Here is a 21,140-nt window from a genome sequence, read left to right on the forward strand (position 1 = left end):
AATATCAAATTTTTCAACGTAGACATATGTGGCTTATAGTCTGCTGCGGTTAGTATTTTATTTTTTTTAATAGAGTGGATGCAGCTTATATACAGGTGCGCTTTATAGTCCAGAAAATACATTAATAATTTTCTGCATTTAATGGCAATATTTTTACAAAATGTTGCACTTTTTTTAAAAGTATGGGAACATTGTCTATGCCTTAAATGCCTTGAAGACCGACTCTGAAGTTTTTAACATGTTATTGTGGGACTCTTCTTATGAGACAGATCTGCACTGTTAATCAGGAGCAGACTAAAAAAAAGAAGAAGTTGGAAAAAGTTGTAGTTGTGACGTGGGTCCTACAGTCGGCAGGCTACAATAAGCTCTCTGCTCTGCTCCATTCTGATGCATCCAGCTGCAAATAAAGACATCCATGTACCTCTTCATTTTCCTCGTCTCAGCTGGCTCAAAACTGTATGGATGATGGATCTAATATTGCTCGCCATTTTTGTTGCACCGTTAATCTTAGGTTGTCAGCTAGGGGCAGAGCATGTAAACAGATGGATCATGGGAAGTGGAGCAGGCTTACTCTAATAGCCCACAACTCAGAGACAAATTTCTAATGAACTACTGCCGCTCTGCAGAAACTATGTCCCAGAAAACAACTCAGTTTTTTTTTTATTTTGGCTAAAAACTGATTAATTCTAAGACCTTTGGAAATGCTTTTGCGTCTTTTTCTTCTTGAGAAATGTATTGGCAAATGTGTGTGTGTGTTGGAATGGAGCTGTACCTTTTACCCGGGGGGTGTCCCCCATACAGTCGATGAATGTCATGTTGGTGACCAGCTCCCGTAGGTCGCTCTCAAACTTCAGCAGTGCACAGGCCAGCTGGTTTAAGGCTTTAAGCTGATGAGAGGTCAAGCTAAAGCTCCTGGCTTTTATAGGGAGCTCCATAGGTGCTGTGAAGGAAGCAGAGGAGAAGACGGATCAAACAATTTCTAGATGTATGACGGACACATGTGATGCGGCGTACAGTTCAAAAAGGGGAATTTCAAAAGACTGTGGTTTTTTTTTTGTCAAATTGCACCGTCTGCATGCACTCATCAGCATCACCCGCTCAACAACTTGCTGCCTCTTGTAAATATCGAGCCATTCATGTCGTCCCAAAGCGCAACAAAAACAAAGAGACGGTGAAAAATTATGCAAAACTTTGCCCTCTGAGAAGTCACACATGCATATCCTTCCCTCCCAGCACAAAAACTTTTCTCCCCGTAACCCGCCGATGACCCCCACAGCAAATATGGATTTCCCATTTTGGAGGCTGCCAAAGCCATCACCCCGGGGATGTTCCGCATTAAGCCGGAGAATAGGCAGCTGGGATGATGCGTTGCCATGCGCCGAGACATATACACAAAAACTTTTGTGAGTCCACTTAAATGAGCTCCTCAACTGCAAAGGCACCAGGGGATGGATGAGCTCAGAATTAGCCCCAGCTCTGAAAGCATGGAGATGATTGAGCATTCGGATGGAAAAAAAGGAGGAGGTCCTTTTCCGATAATTGTAATGTTATTGCCTCTGGATTCAAATGTAATTTTGCTATATATTTGAACAAAATCTGACAATATGACAACAGCAGTGTCCCCAAGGATGCCTGGTTTAATCATGCATGAGGTTTGATTCACTGTGTTGCGTGTGGGCACTTGTGCATGTTTACATGTGTATTAATGAGTGTGAGTCACAGTGTGTGTGTGTTTTGTGCCTGGAGTGTGTGCACACGCATGTTTATGTGCATGTAATGCAGGTCGTTATGAATAACTTTATTTGCAGACGACACTTTCACACACATTTGCACATGTCAGTCCTGTAAGATAATTGTCAACACGACAACCAGACACTGTGGTTACTATGGAGTATTTCCTAACCTCAAGATTGTTTGTGTCTGCAACTCCAGGCGTATAAATGTATTTATGTGCAGGCCTGTGTGCGTGCATGTATGAAATCGCAGGTGAGTAGGTGTGTAATTATCTGGGGTGTGTTTAAATGTGTGTGCTTGCATTTGTGTTTGCGTGTAATTAAGCTGCATGGGTCTGCTGCCTTTCTGTAATAGGGTCCAGTGGGAGTCAGAGCTGGAGAGACTCTCATCCGGCATGTGTGAGCGTGTGACCTGGTGGACACACATGCGTCTGCATAGTTCCCTAACTTGCCCGCTCACGTCAGCACAATCAATTCTGTCCTATCCTTAAGTCACTGAAAGATCAAGTTAGCGCAGGAGTCAAAGTACAGATGCTGGAAAATTTACATGAAACTAATCGACACACTCCGGTCCAAATTGTCTTATGTTCTTGTCGGAAGGGGAACATCAACCCCTTCCAGCTTCCCATTCATTTTACTTCAAGTTCCATCAACCCGTGACCCTTCCCTCCATGACTAAATCACACTCCCGATAATGGCAGATGACCTTGATGTTTGACAATATTGTGTCTCTGAGTATCTTATTGGGCTCTGCCACACTAGCTGTATATGTATTTATAGGCGTCCCCGTAGCCAAATAGGCCTACAGCCATAGCAGTGGAGTACAAAGCCATCTAAACCTCATTATACCTTTGTCACAACAGTGAGGCCAAATGGAAGCTTCCATAGCCGCTTGATGGAGAGGGTGTGCTTAAAAGCACCCAGGTGTGTCATACAGCGCATAGTACATAGCACGTCTCAAAGAGCAGAATGAAGAGGGGGCATTAACAGCCATAGGAGTTCAACCAAAGGTCAAAGCGCTGAGAATCAATAAAGGAAGAGCTGGTGCTGAGAACAGAGCAAAGATTATATGTTTATATAAGAGCTTCTCCACATGACATTACAGCGTGGAGATGTTCTAGAGAACAGGGGGATAAATGGGGGGTAGTGCTGTGATTATCATAAAAGCTGTCAGTTTTTACAAGCAAAAACTAAATGTTATTTAGTCATTCACTTGTTTAAGAATTTGAAAAGGTGAATTTTTTTGTAGCTTCCAAACCCTACAAATTCCAATGTAAAATAAAGAAATGCTTTTGGGCTTCCTGTCTGCATTACGTCTGCTGCTTCTCACACAAAAACAAACACAATAACACACTGGTCCTGACTGGCAGAAAATAGAGAGGGAGTCTGGAGAATGAAAAAAAAAAAAAAAGATCTAGGAGAAGGAAAAGGGATGGTGGTTAGGGATGAAAACATGAGGAGGAGAGCGGGAGGCGGGATAAGGGAATTCCCTTAGCAGTTGTTATTGATTCCGGTGTTTACGGGCGAATAGTTTAGTGCCGTTTACAAAACAGAACAGATGCAGCCAGTGTGCAAAAAGGTAAACAATTGCTGTGTGGCGGGCTGCCAAATCCCCAGTTTGATGTATTAAACTCACGGTGAAGAGCATTTCCCCTTTGGCTGCACTTATTGCCACTTCATTTCCTCTTCGCTCACATACACACTACTTGCCATCTTTCCCATTCTCTGTGTCTGTCTTTTCTCCTTTCTCATGCGCTTGTTTAACTGAGGAAAAGAGAAGAAAAGGACAAGGGTATGCTGTGTTTTTTGCTGTCTGGCTATTTTTTTTTTCTTTTTGTCCTTCTTTGACCCACGAGGCCTGCTTCCTCCTAACAGAGCCATTAGTAGGGGGAATTGCGTGTGTCTGACATGGCCGAAAACCAATTATTAGACACTTTCTAGCAAATGATGCCAAAGTCTTTGGGGAATGAGCAATCATGCAATAATTTAGTCGCTGATTTAATTTCTCTCCAGCACACTATCCCTCACACTTTCATCCTCTGGCACTCATTTTCCTTTCTTTCTTCCTGTGTAAATCAGACCATCTGAGGGGGACTTTCTACATCTATCTTGCCACACAGTCCAGCTGGCTTGCATCTTATCACGTGATCACAACGTGTGCAGATGAGCTTGCTGTTTCTGAGTGGTCTAACAGAACAAAGGTGGGGTGTAACATTTAGTTTTGATGTACTGGTAAGCAAAGCGGTTACTAATTAATTACTTGTACTTTGTGTCTTTTATCATTTTCCTTCATTATGTTCCTTGGTCTTCCTGTTCTGATTAGTTTCACCTGCATCTAATAATCAAATCTGATTCAGGTTGAGTCTAAATTCCTTCACTACTCACTACTAAGTGCACTTTATAGCCTGTTTGCCATTTTGTAAGGATATCAGACCACAGTTATGTCTTAATTCCCACTTCATCTCTAACTCCTAAAAAGCTATATAGTGCTCTAGATTTTAAAACCATTTGGACAGCATGCTTACTATCTTTTTTATTTATTTTTTTATTTTTTTAAGGCAGATATGATGTTACTAATTTCACGAAGTGAATATCTAATTGAAATGAGTATTTTACGACAACTATTTATGAATCCACTGAGTTCCAATCATGAAAATGTTCATGCTTTTGTTTTGTTTTTTATTTATTTATTTATTTATTTATTGGCAAAAATGCTCAAACACAATGCATTGTGGTCTATTTTTGCCAATAAATGCCAATGATGCTTCCCCAGGGCTCCCTTGAAAAAGAGGTTTTAAATCTCAATGGGATCCACCCTGGTTAAATAAAGTTTTTAAAAAATACAAAAATGAAAAATAAAGTTAGCATCAATGTGTTTTTCGCAGAGACTTCTGGGAAATTTCTACAGCACCCAGTTTTAGAATTGTATATTCGGACAGCACTACAAAATGGCAAACACACTATAGAGTGCACTATATAGTTAGTAGTGAAGGTATTAGGAAATAGCCAAGAATACTCAGAAATTTCCCCGACCGCTGCAAAAAAACAGTGTGCACCGAAGTTCACTAGATTGACAAATATAGACCACAATGCATTGCATTTGAACGATTTGTCATTTGAAAAAAAAAAGTATTTACATGTATTTTATGAGTTTAAAACAACAGAACATATTTGATTCATACATAGTCTTGATTAGATTGCCATATTTATTAGGTTTTTACTTTAGCAAATGATTTATATTTTATTTGCTGTTTAAAAAAATTTAAAAGAAGTGAGCATGTGTCTGAATAGTCCTGCGCTATATAGTCTATTAAGGGTTAGGGAGGGAAATTGGACATAACCTAAGTTTAAGCTTATACCCCCCCCATGTCACTATTTAAAAAGGCCAGTTACATTTAGTCTGTCTTAGTAAATACTTATACATTACTTTATTTTTTAACATTTTAGCCTTCTGTTGTCCTGTGACCAAAACTTGAATTATTTGAGAATGAAATTGTGAAAGGAAATATTTTCTTGAAAGGACAAGGTTAACAAATTATTTTTAAACTATTTTTTTTTCAAAGGTAAAGTAATCAGGTTACTAAAAAAGTTAAATGAGGATATTAAACAATATGATCACCCTTGATTTAAATATGTGTGAGTGGTTGAGTCAAAATCAGTCAGGACTCATCGCAAGAAGAAAAAAGCATTTTGCCATCAGAGAATGTGGATTTTGATTAAAGGATGGAACACAACTCTTTGTCTGAGGATATTTCTCACCCAATGTTTCTCCCTGACTAAAACCAAAATATACTTGGTGAATGAATATGTATCTCACTGGGGGAAGGAAAGAAATAAAGAAAATAGGGATTCCCCTGAGACAACAATGTCGGCAAACTATGACGAGTAGTCAGCTCTAAAAATACAAGGTCAGAAAATATGAAAATGGCAGTGTCAGTTTGGATTTACACTGAGAATAACTGGAAACAAACAAAAACCACTGTGCGCTATGTCTCCAAACTTTTTGTCATGTAATGCAGCTGGACCAAACCAGACTCCGGTCTGATAGAACTCATTCACCTCCCGTCTACAAACATGCACACCTATTTGTGTGCACTCTAAAAACAGATGGACGTGGTAGGATTTCTAGATCCAGATGAAAAGAGTTCATCCTGAATCTAAAAGATTGCATTGAAAAAGAACAAAATGCAGATTTACAGTCCTAATTGTCAATACAATTCTAAAGGTGAGACTTGCTCTGCAATTTGCTATTTACTTCAAAGAGAGCAAAATCCAGAACACTTGTGCGCTGGGCTTCAACATTACAGCGAAACAAAACTTAGCAGTGGGCAATTTCCAAAATAAAACAGAAATGTAAAAATATATAAAAAAGAGTTGTGTAGTAATTTAGGTGTTTGAATCATTTTTCTGGACTATTGCAACCTAAAAAAGTAGATTTCAGAAAGGCTTCAATATTATTAGTCACTTAAGTATAATACTTTTTTCATGTATTTTAATTGTTTTGGCGTGTAATTTCTATCACATGCTATCTAACATCCAAAGTTTTTTGTTTGTTTTCTTAGCACATTGTGTATTTGTTTAATACTAATATTTATCAATTTTATATGAATGTAACTATGTCTCTATAAATCCAATCAACTATGTTGCTACAGATGATCAAATGCTGACTCGTTCATTTTTAATCATTAGCTTTTTCTTTCCAAAAACATGTTGCAATGCTACAGCACTTTAGTGTGTTCTACTTTCTGTGGATTTTTGTTTCCTTGTGAGATCGTCTCACAGGGGTGTGAAGCAGGGTCATGTGGGTGCCTCGGGGTACGTCTGGGCATGCATCAGTGTGTACGTGGAAGCAGAGGAGGCCCTGAGCCACGGTGGACCTCCCGCTAGGCCCCGTGACAGCTAGGACCCTCGTTGTCAGTTTCGGCCGACTGCTTACTGAGACAGCCTTAATATGGCGAGTCTACTGCTGTTATTCCCAGATATACACTAGGACACGTGAACTCCCCTGACGTGCACACACACATAAAGCTGGTCTCTTGTGGCACGTTGGGTGCCGTCCAACCAAGCTACAACAGAGGTCACCTGGCCTTCACAGAAGGAGAAAACAGCCATATCTGATATCTCAATGTACAGAGCATGGTTAGCCAGAAAGTGTGTAGTTGTGGAAATTTTCAGAGCTAAACATAAAATTCCTTTGCTTAAAAGTTTTTTTGAAATAGTATTTTCAATGTGTATTTAGTTAATGTCGCCGTGACTGCAGAACAATGGTTAATGTTCCTTTGGCCTTCTCTGTGCACTTGAATCGAGTAACCAGAAATAAAGAAAATAAAAGAGTGCCCCGTCCTGATAGAAACATTTCATTAAATCACACTTGTTTAGTGCCCTTGTTCGCAATATTGTTTTCAAGTCCTCAGCAAATCACACTGACTCTTCATCATGAAGTGCAGGCTGCTCTCAATGAGCCAGCCATTTTTGCCGGCGCTTTCTCAAAAGAAGGTGCCAGGAAAATGTTCATATCCTTGAGCTGCTCAAGAGTGATGCACAAAAGCCATTGTGCCCACTCAGAGGATATGAAGAAAAATAAATGAAATGCATAATACACATTCTCAAGGGCTGTGAAACACAATCTTTTCAGCAATTTCATTAGAGTTGCAGTTTAGAGAAAATGATCTCTGGCACACACATAAACAACTGAAGGAGAGGGGCTCTAGATTTTCTCATTACGATTAGTAAAAAATCACCTCGGCTGGGTGGTAACATCCTTAAACAAAGTTTAACGGAGGCGTTTAAAAACCATCACCCAGAAAGCGAAACACAAAGCTCACATGTATACAGTGACACACAAACCCCACTACTCCATAATTATTTGGCAGCATGCGGGTGCACGTCCCCGGCTGACAGTGTGTATAAACTCTGCCAGAGATATGATCTAGTGAGGAGCTGCTCTTATTAAATATTAACAAACGTCATTCCCAAGTAGCCACAATCCCCACAAGCACCTCCAGTGGCAGTCAGAGCCTCAGCCGAGCTATCTCTCGTCACTAAAGAATCTCTCCCCATGCTGAATAGGCTGCAGTGCCGTCTTTAAGAAAGAGTTCAAAGAGCTAGAGAGGGTGAGGAGTGGGGTGCGGCGGTGGCCAATGTGCTTCCAATACATGTTCTAACCGAATCCCTTTTTTTATCTATCGGGAGCTGTCAGCGTGGTCATATGGGGGAAATTAGTGGACGTGAATTCAAATAACTGCTATCAGAATGTTGTGGCTACGTGTTTGAGGAGAACTTTTCAAACTCAACTTTACTCCTATGGTCGATTGTTCGGGGACAGAGTGTGTGTAATTCAAAGAAGATGGAACGACAGTTTTTGATGTCCAAAAGAAAAAGGGATCCGCCATGCCTGCAAATGCAAAGAAGATGGAAAAAATATGTATATAGCTGCAAAAAGTGCACACATGCACACTAGAGTAATCAACTGAAAGATAAATAGACCAATATTGACCTAATGGGTAGAGGTAAAAACAACAAAGGTGAATCTTTTTTATTGTATTTTCTTATTACTTTTGTTATAGTTATGTTTTAGTTTTTTTATAAAATAGGGATGAGAAAAGTATGTAACCGTCCTGTCATCTATTCATTAACTCAAACAGAATCTGGTGGAATATTTAACAAAACTGTAATCAAATCAGACTTTGATTGCAAAGCACTTCTCCAAATGACATAACTCAAAGTGATAAAAAATAAAAGCAAGACAAAAACAAACAAGCAAATGTGATAACAAGCACTTTTGTTTTAGACTAAAACAGCATGCCACTAAAATATACTTTCTGAAAATCATATATAAACAACATGAAATGGTTTTCTCAACATTTAAGACCTATTTATGGATTTTTAATGAGCCAATTTACAGCGTGTTTTTAGTATATTCTTGTAGCATTCTTTTCATGATTGAAGACACATATAAACAAAATTCAACTTAAAAATTGCACTTGCTGGTATATCCTTACTGAAATTGCAAACAACAAAATGCTGTTGGAAAAAGCTTGTAACAGTGATGTGGAAGGATAGATCCATGTGTGTCTTCATTTTCATCATCTGAGCTGCCATGCGGCTCAAAACTGTGTGGCTACATAGCCCCCAACATTGCTCGCCCTTTTGTTGTATCGGTAGTGTAAGCAAATGAATGATGGGAAATGGGGGTGGGCTTACCCGGCAACAACAGTTCTGCCCATGACTCCCCAGAGGTGAATTCGGCTCTGTAGAAACTATGTCTTAGAAAAGGGCAGGTTTTTTTGGGCAAAAAACAGCCTATCATAATTCCAAGACCACGGAGAACACTTTCAAAATAGAAGACAAGATGATTGGTGGGACTTAGAAAGTTATTTAAATGTGTACAATAATAAACTATAATAATTATATTGTATTTTGCCACAGGTCAACTCTTATTTAGGTGTATTATAGGCATCCTAAACCACATTTGTCAAAGTCAAGTTTTGTTATAAATGGACCGATGTTGTCTTGCGCTTATTTCTAACTTGTAAATTTTGACAAAATATATTTAGTAAAATATCGAAAGTTATTTAAAGTTTAACTTGATTTATTCAGGAATAATATTCCTGTCTGTTATAATTCATAGTTATGTTAAAACATTACATTTTTAAAGTTTTTTTAAAAATTCAGTTTTAGCATGTTCAATAAATGTTTCTCCTGTTCGGCCCGCGACCTAAAGTGGGCTTTGGATTTTGGCTTTCTGTGTTTAACACCCCTGCCCCAAACTGATATGAAGGTCCAATCTCTTAAAAAGCTAAGACACAATTTTAATATATTTCAAAATAAAATAAATTTGAAAAAGGAACTGGTTTACCTTACAGACATAAAGGGTTGGTAAAATGAAAGATTTGGGATTTACCAAATTTTCAAAATGTCGTAAAAACTACATGGTAGATTTATAAGATCACAGGATAAACCTCTAATTCACACTATTTATGTGGGCGTCACACCAAGCAAAGACAGAAACGTTGGTGTCGTCCTGAGCCGGCCACTCTCCCACTGCCACTGAAGCATGTTAGTATTGCTCCTTACCGACCAACCTGTTTCAGCCAATTTCCTGTCTCTCTGTTCACTCAATTACACTTTGAAAAGTACAGAAAAATGGCTTAAGAAAAAAAAGTGGAGAAGACAGCGGCGTGAGAGAAAGAAAAAAGATTCGGGGAGGAGCGAACCTTCACATCTGTCCAGGTGAAATGTCAGAGGGAGCTTTGGAGTCAGTGGGGTTAAAAGAAGAGGTGGATCTTGCTGTGCAAGCTGTTAAATGGTTCAGTGGTTTGACAGTGGCTGATACTACAGACAGTGCTGCTCCCCTGGGAGCCTACAGAGTCTCCCTGGCGTGGCTCTTATCAAAATATACATACCACCTGCCTCTGCTTCAGAAATAAACAATATCACAGCAGGGGAGAAGGGAGAGATCTAAGAAGTCATGGAATACTTATGAAAGAGACAATGACTTTGTTTTTTTTCCACTGTCATAATTGTCTCAATAATTAGGTATGTGGCATACTGTAGAAACCCCAGTGCGTTTAAGCAGATTTGGTTGGCATCTCTGGTTCTTTAAGAGCCACTGCGTCGCACTTGAAGTGAGTATGTGGTTTCTTAACTTTTTTTTCTTAGAGGGAGCCTTAAAGCATGAACAAAAAAAAAAAAAAAAAAAAAGAAGGTAATCCCAATTGTAGTAGCAAGTGCTACTTAAACACACACACATCCACACAAACACTTAAGTAAAACCAGCACAGGCAAAACTGCTCCATTTTACCATCATTACACAGCACGGATCCCTCGCTCCCTTTGGAGCCGTGTTCTGCCTCCGGTGCTACATTTGACGGTTTGTTGAGCGGCACGTAGGTGTGTAGCCTCCGCCACGTTACGTGATCAAACAGCCCAACTGACGCATGGCCAATTATCCTGGCTGCCTCCTCTCATCTCACATTTAAGGAGAGGGAAAGTAAAAACCAAGGGGGGAGATGGAAAGACAGAGACGAAGGGAAAAAGAAAAAAGGAGGGAGAGAGAGAAAAAAAGGAAAATAAAGGTAGTAGTGTGTTTATCGAAGAATGGCAGATGCAAAAGTACTCCCACCCCTAATCCGCAGGGAAGCTGGCATGTGCACCAATTTCAAAAAAGTAAACAATGGCTGACAAACACTTAGGGTTTTTTTATTGTTTATTTGTTTGTTTGTTCCTTTGTTTGCTTAGGGAAAATTTACCTCTCGTGCAAAAACCAATACAAGTTTGTGGAAATGATGTATATGAAGTGGCATTGTGCCCATAAAGGAGCCATCACTGCAACACGTCCTGCAGAAGTTCATTTAGGCCTTCCAGCAACAACTGCTGCTTTTCATCTCTCCCAATTTCTAGGGAACCTGAAATATTTTTGGGCAGATAACCAAGTTTTAAAATGAAATAATAATTTGCCTTTATTACATTTTCTCAATGTCATGTCACTGGTGTAAATAGTGAAAGAGCAAGGCTATTTTATTTCCTGGCAACCTGTCTGTACAGAGTTTTCTTTCCTCATCGTTGAACAACAAAATCAAAGTCAAAAACAGCTTAATTAATAGACATCACTAAAATATTTTTGCAGATATGGTTATTAAACTGTCTAATGTTGATGTATAATGAGAATTGCCACCGGCACAACATGAGCTTAGAGTTTTGATCGACGTCAAAGGTTTTGACCGTTTATTCGATAAAACTGTATTTTTTTTGGACTTCAAGTTACTCTTGAGTGTAACAGGCAGTAGCAAAAAAGAAAAAAAAAAATAGCATGATAAAGAAGAAGAAAAAAAAATCATATATATGTCAGACTTTTAGAAAAATGATATTTAACAAAATATGGGAACAAGAACTGATATTGAATCTTCAAAGGCAAATCATAGTAACATAATGGATAACAATAATAGACTGAATATATGGACGCTTCACCACCGTAACCATATATAGTTTCATGAAACATGGGAGGAATCTAATATATGAGGGCATCATACGAACAATTATTCAGATAGCCAAAGAATAAAAAACAAGCTAGCAAGTCAACTAAACTCTTTACACCACTTTAAATCAGTAAATTTGTTGAATTCTTCTTCCTTTGTGTTACTTTGGAACAATTTCACCAAGCCCGGCGAAAGACTGAACATATTGACATTTATTATTTTATATATATTATTTTATTTATGATTCTACTGTCAATGAGACTGTGAGCAGCACTTCTTCTTCTGTGTTGCTGTTAGTAGTAAATAATGATACATATACCCACAGTGCCCTCTAGTAGTTGTTGCTTTTTTTTAAGTCACACCTCTGACCAAACTACGCACAAAAAAAGTGACTTATAATCTAAAAATTACTGTGAATTTTATTTGTTTCTTTTTTTTTTAATGGCTCCTTGTGAATAAGAGGTTAAAATAAACAAAGTGGTTGGATTTGTGTGCTAAACTTAGCTTTATATGAGCTAAGCTTCACTTTATTGAGGTTCTCCAAAATTTTGTATTTTTTTTTATTTTGGCAGAAAACTCAGACTTGGACATCCTAAAACCTTCCTGTTGATCTTTTCTAAGACAGATTCTTACAGATTTTTTACAATATTAAGAACATTTTATTTGGTTTGAATACATTTTATATATTTCTTCATTGCCTTAATTTTGACTAAAATACAAAAAGAAATTTAATATTTCAAAATCAGCTCTGCTTTTCTATAGTTGCCTTGGAAATGAGATAAAGATGTGCTTTAAAAACTGTTTCTGTCAAGTTTGATACTTTCTTTCAGGATGTTGTGTAGTCATAAAGGCAATTTGTGATTTTATGCAGAAGTGTTTTTAAAAGCTTTGGCCATGGAAATTTTCTTTTCTGCTTCTTTTGACCAAAAAGAAAGGAGTGCAGGTGCAGTAGAGGGCCATCAACAGAAAGCAGTTACATTGAGAGCTGCCTTCATTGAGAGAGATCTTGGCTTTGGCTGAGATATCTACACACTTCAGCTTACAAGAAAGCAAAAAGGAGAAGGAGAGAAAATTGCCTTTATTAGGCGACAACAATTAAGAAAGAGAGAAGGGATAAAGGAAAGGAAAAGCAGTAAGGGCTATCAAAAATAAATTATCTCCAAAAGCAGCACCAACGATGACATAAATTTGATTTTGGAAAGTTTTTACTCACCCACGCTTGCTCTGGACCTGGCTGAATATTTTTTGCTCTTGCTGCTCAGTGCGCTGTTATCCCTTTGGGCTATCTCACACTCTTTCTCCATCTGGGAGGCCAGCTCTTGGGCCAAAGTGCTGAGGTAAGTCACATTGAGAAAACCAAGAATTGCTTTGGGTTCTGTTACTTTTGTGAGGACTTGGAGCTCCTCTGTGAGGGCTCGACTCAGATGTGGGGCCGCACTGCAGAACCCTGCCGCCAGTCTGTCAAAGCCAGTCTCACCACCGGGGCTGGAGTTCAAGCTTGAGTGCAGAACACTCAACACATGCTGGCGTTTTAGACCCTGGAAAAATTAAATATAGTGTTTTTCTTGTTGCATCTGTGGTGAACTTGAACATACTTAGCCTAAATATAAAGCTAGGGAGCAATTAAGAAACATTTAAGTACAATTAAGTTGTGTATTTCAATCATTCACCTAAATTTAGGTAACTTTTTCCGTGATTTATTTTATTGTACCTGATAATATCGGAGAACTTCACACTCTGGGTAGAGAAAGAATAACTGCTGTAGACAGTGGACCTTTTCAAAGGTGGTCAAAGAGGACATCTTTCTGCATTCACAGAACTCTGGGCTGCGACACAACAGTCGATCCATCAGGTAACGTCGCAGGTGGAGACGTACAGCATTCCATAACTCCTGGATCTTCAAGAGACAATCAAATTTTAGGAGCAGAAAAAAAGATATCCAAGTGTCATTACTAGAAACGAAAGGAAGTGCAGTCTTTAAAAACTTTAAAATAAACATGATCAAAATCAACCCTTAAAGGCATTATTCAAATGAATCATAAATAATTCATTACCTCTAATGAATTGTTATCTTTCACCGTATGGATGGAGAAATCTGTCAGCTGAGAATATGGACAGGATGAGGAAGAAGAGGTAGGGGTGCAAGGAAAGCAGACGCCACACTGGGAAGACAGGCAGAGCAGGAGCTGGAGAGCAGCTTCTTCTTTCCCCCGCTCATCTGATTTCAGATACAGTTGCTGAATGGAACAGGAAAAAAAAAGTGCTTTTAATTCCACTAAAGAAGATTTTAAAAATAGCAGCATAATTCTGAAACCCCACCCTCTGAGATTAACAGTGGTTATTAAACAAGACTGAAAGTGAACATTAATCTATATTATCAAATTAATTTAATTTGGAGTTTTAATGAGTTTTTCTATTTCTTTCACTGTTGCACATCTGCACAAACACATTCTCAAATATAGTTAAAAATCAACCGCTAATTTATCATCTTTTTGTGTTAATTTACCCCCAAACCTCTTAGAATATTCATCAAGTTTTAAATATGCCAAATGTTTGCATTTTCTATAGTCACTTATCAGCCTTATACATCAATAAAACAATGTTTTAAATTCTCTTTCACTAAATTATGATAGAGTACTTATAATAACAAGTATTAATATTATTTTGATGCATTACCAAAGCTTTGAAGAAGTCCAGCAGTTCCTGGTGTCCTGTGGCAGCTAGCTTGTTTTGTGCTCGGAGGTTGAACCATTGTAGGCACTCTGTAGGACTCGGGGGACGATCCGCCATCCTTGGGTCCCCCATTTTGGTCTGAAGCTCCTTCAGGTGTTGTTCAATACTGAAAATAAAGCAAAAATAGAACATTTTTTTACATCATTTTGAATCACTTTTGTTCAGGTCTGACCCACTTGCAAAAGGCAAAATATCTGAAAAATCTTCTAGGCCACCGTCCTCCATGAGAGAGGAAACTGCTGAGGCACCAACCCCGGCCCCATTTATTGAAACGTTCCTTAAGTGAAGAGAGTAGTGCATCAATACACAGCCATAAAACAGTAACCGTCTTACAGCAGTCAGCACAGACGCAAACACTGTCATGGAGACACACATGGATGTACACACCGCATCACATCCAGGTTACTCCTGCTCTCATTCAGTCTGCGCACTGCATGAAGACAGATACAGACACATCAACAGTAATGAACACAGACATCGATATATCAGTGTGTGAGTGTGTGCTAAGCATCTGGTGTGAAGTGGCATTACAGGCATCGGCAGACATCTGAAAAACACACTTCTTGCCATCTCATGTCTTATTCGTTCCCTTGACACACACACAAACACCATTCTTTTGATGTTAACAGACGGCATCAGCTATTCAGTTTCTTCTTTAATATGACAGATTAGGAATGACATCCTCTGGCTCGACATGTTCAGTCATTTCCATGCAAATCGATGCATATATATTTGGATGCTAGATAGAGTCAAAGTGTGTGTGTTTGCACCTGTGTGCATAAGTATAGACCTCCATAACCCTATAATTAAAATTGTTGGGATGTATAGTGTTGGAGGATGATCATGCAATCACAAACAAACGGACCTACAATAAATAGATGTACACACTAGTGTGTTGAAGTGGGCTTAAAAAGATTAATTAGAAAAAGAAAAAACACTGTAGTAAAAAAAATCTATAAGGAAATAAAATTATAAAAATCAATAAAAATTAACTTCTTTTTTGACTCACAAAATTAAATTGGATCTTTGAATCTTTTGTGAAGACTTGTCATACATTTTTTAATTAACTAGATTATTGGCAAATTTACAATAAAAAATCAATAGATATTTTTAATTATCTGCAGTCTATCTTCTTGGTGCCTGTATGAAAATTGTGAACAAGGCCAGAATGCCTTTTTCTGCAGGTCTGTAAAGTATTTAAATTAATTCGCTTTACCTTTTGGTTGCCACCACCTTGTGCATCACTGCAAATAGATATACAGTAGCTTCTTCAAACATTGTGTGAGGTTAGTAAACACTGCATTAGCAAATCAAGTTTGGCTTAAAGCTAAATAAATAGACACAAAACTAGAAAGTGTAAGTCTGAACTCTCTTGCTTTGGTTTGGTCCAGATGTTTGCAGAAAATGACTCATGGCAAATGCCACCACTGACTTCTGACTTGTTTTATTTGTGAGCAAAGCAATACAAATGATGAGAAGAAATACATTTAAGAATAAATATAATGGCTCCAGACTCACGTTTTGTTGGTTTTAGACAAATAATATTACAAAAGATGGACAGCAATTAAGGCTAGTTGTTTTTTTTAGCTCCCTGCTTGTCAGAGGTGGATGTGTGAATGTGTGTGTGCATGGGTGAATGGGACTGGGACTGTAAACCGCTTTGGGCCTTTTAAGAAAGTAGAAAAGTGCTATACAGATTTACGCCATTTACCACATAATTCAAAAACATATATCTGTGTTCAGAGCTCTTTTTTGCCACCAAATATGGAAGTCACAATTTAGTTGGGCTCTTTAAATTATTTTGTTTTCCATCCATTACTGCAGTGGTCCTCAACCTTTTTCAGGCCACGGACCGGTTTATATTAGACAATAATTTCATGGACCGGTCTAAACGGGGCCGAAGTTTGCATTTATAAGCTTCCATTTTCTGAAAATCAATTTTCAAAATAAAATACTACCACAAGAAATTTTGTTTTAAAAAAATTCTAAAAATATCTGATTTTTTTAAACAGATGATGAAGATTCAATGAAACAACATTGTTTATTTGTAGATGTAGTTTCTGATTAAAAAAAAAATCTATTTTTTTTCCTCCTATAGAACGCCATTTAAACACTCAGTACAGACTCTGATTATTTTCAGGGTAAAAAGACTGATCATATTTTGTCTTTACATTAATCCTTATTCATTGGGTATTTTTTTCAACACAAAGGAACATTTTCTGTGCTAAAGTTTCTGAACGGATGTCTACCTAATTCACCCTTGCTGTAGAAAAATTCTCAAATGTCCTTTTTACAAGTTTCCACAAATCAGCAACTTTATTTGACTGAATCTTCATTAACCGTAAAATGTCTGTGGATGCTTTGTTATGAAGATTTTCTCTTTAAGGCACATGTGTCAATGTCAAGGCCCGGGGGCCGGATTCGGCGCTCCGGGTAATTATATCCGGCCCTCCAGATTATTTTGTTTTACTGTTATTATTGGCCTGATGTCATCTCACGCTTATTTCTAAGGTCAAAGTGGAGGCTAACAACTGGACGCTAGCTTCAGCTACGTCTGACTTTTAAGGTGTGATGGATAAATAATGCTAAATAAAATTTGTAAAACTGGTATTTTCTAAATATAATATAAAGGTGAATCCACTGTCTCCAACTTTATTATCCGCGTGTGAGAAACAATTGAGAGTCTGTTGGCGCATATAAGACAGATCGGCTTCTGCTATGCGAGAACAACTGTCTCAATAATTCTGTAAATCGAGGAAGACTTCTAGTTTTGTCTGTAAACAGCAGCTTTATTGTTCTTTGAAGTCAAAGGCTCTTATTCGGGTTCCTCACTGGCTCTTTTCTCCATGAAGAAATTTTCCAAATATGTTTTATTGTTTTGTTTTTAGTTAGCTTTTTAGCTTTAGGCTACTGACTTATCAATCCAGGTAGCCATGGAGGTAGCCACGGTAAGTCATGACCAACACGAATGTTAAGAACAGAATCCAGCAGTTTTCCAAAAAAAAAATTTATTCGTGATCAGAAAATAAACTAAACTGAAATAATCTAAGTTGTCACATGTATTTCTTTTTTTTTTTTCGTCTGCAGCCCGGTACTAAGTGACCCATGGACCTGTACCAGTCCACGGCCCGGGGGTTGGAACCACTGCATGAAAGCAATGTCCGTTATACTTGTGTCAGCAATCTCTAGCAACAGGGAGAAGCTTAAACAAGTCTGACTCTGGACCAAAGATTAAAATAAAGTGAACTCCACTTTCCTTGACAGCTTGAGAACAAGTCTCTTTGTGGGATTTATCAAACATATAGAATACAAAGTAAGCACTGCAACTTATGTTAATTTACAAACAGAGGAAAAGTATCTTGTTTCTTTAGCATCTAATTCATTCCGTCGGAAATACAATCAGAGTGGTTTCAGAAAGGAAACTTTCTCTAAAACATTTTCAGGGGTTGGGGGTGTTGTTCATCTCCCTTTAAGACTCCTCCTAATTTTCTTTTCTTTACTCCTGCCTTTCAGCTGCCCCTCCTTAGGGCCTTGTGCTGTAAGTTTTAAAGTCGGTTTGGATGGTCGGAGTCAAAAAACTCCATCCAGTTCGCCACAAATGTGGTGACCTTTTGCTCGCCGCTGTGAATGCTAGCTGCAGCCTAATCAACTCGGCGGGATTAACTCTAAACTCGATGACTTCAACTGGAAGCTCGGATGCCGAAGAAAGAAACAGGAAGAAGAAGCTAAAAATTGGTGGTAAACAGAGAAGTCACAGAAAATGAAACCCTTCGCCTTTCAGTGGAAAGACAACAATGGACAAATCCTTAATGGCAAAAACGCTAGAGAGGAACTCAACAAAAGACCACCAGAGAGAGGGAAAAAAGGGAAGACAAAACTAGGAGGAAAAATTGTTTAGGCCTCTTGACAAACATGCCAATCATCGCACTCGAACAAATGCTCACATACAAATGCTCGCACTTTTAATTTCACCAGTGGAGTGAAAGGTAATTGTTTTTCCGACCGGTTCAGCTAGAAAGGCTGTACTGTTGAGACGACTCCCCCCCAACCTTCCCCACCGCTGAGAGAAAAGGGGAGTAACTGGAGGTCTTTTATTAGATATGATGGCACATTTCACAGCTCCCTGACTTACAGAAACCCAATCCTGCGATTAGTCAGCGCTTTGACGTTATCTTAAGTTCCTTGTCAGAATTAATTTAGTATGGGTGGGCTGCGGTGGGGCTGTCTGTCTTTCGCGCTCCACTCCCCTAGGCTTGTCTTCGAGAGGTGGGGGTTGGAGGCAACAGGGGCTAAAAGATCCTTTTATTTAAATAAGCCTAAGGTACAGTCTGGGCTAAAGCAGCCACCTGAGAACCAAATATCTTCTCCATCAAAGGGTCCCATTCTGATGGGAGGAAAGGACTCGGTGGGGTTGAGTGAGCAGGCTGAAAACATATCCCTTCTTGGCCTGGCCCTGTTGAACACTTAGTGCCCTGAGCCACCCAACACAGCAAATAATACCAGAGAGCTGATATACTGACTTAACACACGTGTCATGCACAGCTAAACACAAAATCCGCCGCATACAGCAAGTAGTACAGATCAGTATTGTTTACAGCAAAGAACTATTGCTGTGTTTTATCTCAGGTTGTTTTATTCATAGCCTAAAGAACCATTCACAGAATCAGAGGAAGTATTGATGCCGCACTCAGATCAAGATTGACAGGCAAGCAGGGAGAGCTGTTCGCCTCGGCGGTGTGAAACTAGAAGCCTGTCTTTAGTCTCAATGCTGACACTTCATTAGAGGTCTTTTCCTGGTGGCCCACCCTATCCGGTCCCACTGCTGCACTGTCCCATCTGATGAAAATTAATGGATTACAGCGTTTCAATTTGGGGGCACCAGCTCCGTTGTCAGCCTATCTTAATCTCCTTCAATTAGGAAGCGGCTCTCAGGCAAATCTGTGACATCTGAGAAGCGGGAACAGGCACAGTCACTGTGACCCACAAACAGGTTGAAGTCCTTCATGGGCGTGGGTAAGCCTTTCTTCTCCATCCCTTGGTTTCTCTTTCCTCCACTCCACTTCCGTAATTTGTTCCAGACACTGATAAGTCAGTTGGGCAGCAAGCGAGTGAGCTGGAGTTATGTGTGCGGCCGGGTATATGTGTCTGCAGCCCACCCTAGTCGAGGCCAAAGAAAGGCCTTGGAACATTTTTATTTCTCTAGATGTGTCCACCCAGATAACAGGTTGTCTTCAAGTAGTCTGCCAGAAAGTTAGCTGAGGTCTGACAGAGACACTGACCAGTGGTCCCCCACAGCGAAAGGAGGATTGCCTTATTTTTAGCCCCATTCTCCATTATCTGGATGCTTTGTTCTCATAATGGTTATCCCTCTCCCATCTGCAGGAACACAAAATAACCCTTTAATGCTTAGAAAGCAGAAAAATGGCCCGGCCTTCAGTAATAAGCCTTGAATTACCTACCCAAGGGTTTTCGTTTCAAGATGTGGAATCTTCAATTATTATGTTCCCATTTAGAAGGAAGAAGGAAAGAAAAAGAGAAAAGGGGAGGGAGACACCGAGAGAGGATGAAGAAGGGATGCGTCCCCGACACTAATGGTGTGAGAGTGAGGCTTTGTTCACTAGCTACATTTAGCCCGTCCTTCATCATCTGCCCTCGGCCTCCCAACGCTACAAACGATGAAAGACCTGAAATATAGATTTCTCATTTTCCTTCAATGCCCCTATGTCTTACTCCTTATTAATCTAGTTGTTCTATTTAACTATCAGCTCCTGCCACCAAAGACAGACCCACACATGTGCACAAACACACACACAAAAGCATCTTTTCTATCATTTAAATTTATTTCTTGCGTATTTTTAGCTGTTAAGAAACTTATATTGGATTAAACCATGAAAATTTGAGTTCATATATTAAAAAACACCTTTCATTCTTTACCATTTTTGTTAGAACTTTTTTGAGTTTAGTGCCTTTGTACTTGATATTCAATCAGGAATTTACTAAACATAATAATAGATGGTTCGACACAAGTATAAGCATCAAAAAACAAATATTAGCACTTTCATTAATTATCCCCAATTTGCAAAAAAAAAGAAAAATCAAGATGGCTTTGATAACTCACTGATGCCAAAATTCCGACACACTCTCAGTATTTATTTCTTTGTTTTGTCTCTGCAGAAACTATGTCTTATAAAACTACACAGGTTTTTTTTTGGCAAAAAAAGGCATAATAATAGTTAAAGACCACTAGGAATACTTTTATAAAAGACGATTAGAGTGGGACTTTAAAGCATAATAATATTGTCCTCTTGTAATCCACACATAGAAATTGCTGTCTTGAATAATAATTAAAATAAATAGATAAATAAATATAGGTTACTGCCTTGAAAACTGTAGTCAAAAGAATGTGAAGGCTGTAGAGTTTTACAATAAAATAGAATAGAATAGAATATCTTTATTTTAGGGCTGTGAACATTAACGCATTAACGCACGTGATCAAATAAATTCGAATTAACAAGTTAATATTACTTAACGCAACTAATTAAGGTAATTGTCTGTCAACATCTTTGTTTTCTTGGAGTAATACTGCTGACAAAAGATTTTAGAGTTCTGCTTATCTTATTGTTCATGTGTTCTGTTCATTCAAGTTATATTTCTGGGTTAACATTTAATAAATTAAATATTTCAGACAATAAAAATA

General features: G+C 38.6%; 1 protein-coding gene across 1 annotated transcript in view; it reads right to left on the reverse strand.

Annotated features, from left to right (window-relative positions):
- Nucleotides 1–21,140, reverse strand: part of kiaa0825 (KIAA0825 ortholog) — a 131,274-nt gene that overhangs the window by 105,970 nt on the left and 4,164 nt on the right. The window contains exons 3-7 of the mRNA XM_024276128.2: nucleotides 14,387–14,549; nucleotides 13,765–13,947; nucleotides 13,422–13,607; nucleotides 12,924–13,248; nucleotides 773–940 (exon numbers count right to left, since the gene is read on the reverse strand). Of these exons, the coding sequence (XP_024131896.1) occupies nucleotides 773–940; nucleotides 12,924–13,248; nucleotides 13,422–13,607; nucleotides 13,765–13,947; nucleotides 14,387–14,549 (1,025 nt within the window). The remainder of the gene's footprint in view (nucleotides 1–772; nucleotides 941–12,923; nucleotides 13,249–13,421; nucleotides 13,608–13,764; nucleotides 13,948–14,386; nucleotides 14,550–21,140) is intronic.

The sequence above is a fragment of the Oryzias melastigma genome, linkage group LG9 (genome assembly GCF_002922805.2).
Source record: "Oryzias melastigma strain HK-1 linkage group LG9, ASM292280v2, whole genome shotgun sequence".
Classification (NCBI taxonomy): domain Eukaryota; kingdom Metazoa; phylum Chordata; class Actinopteri; order Beloniformes; family Adrianichthyidae; genus Oryzias; species Oryzias melastigma.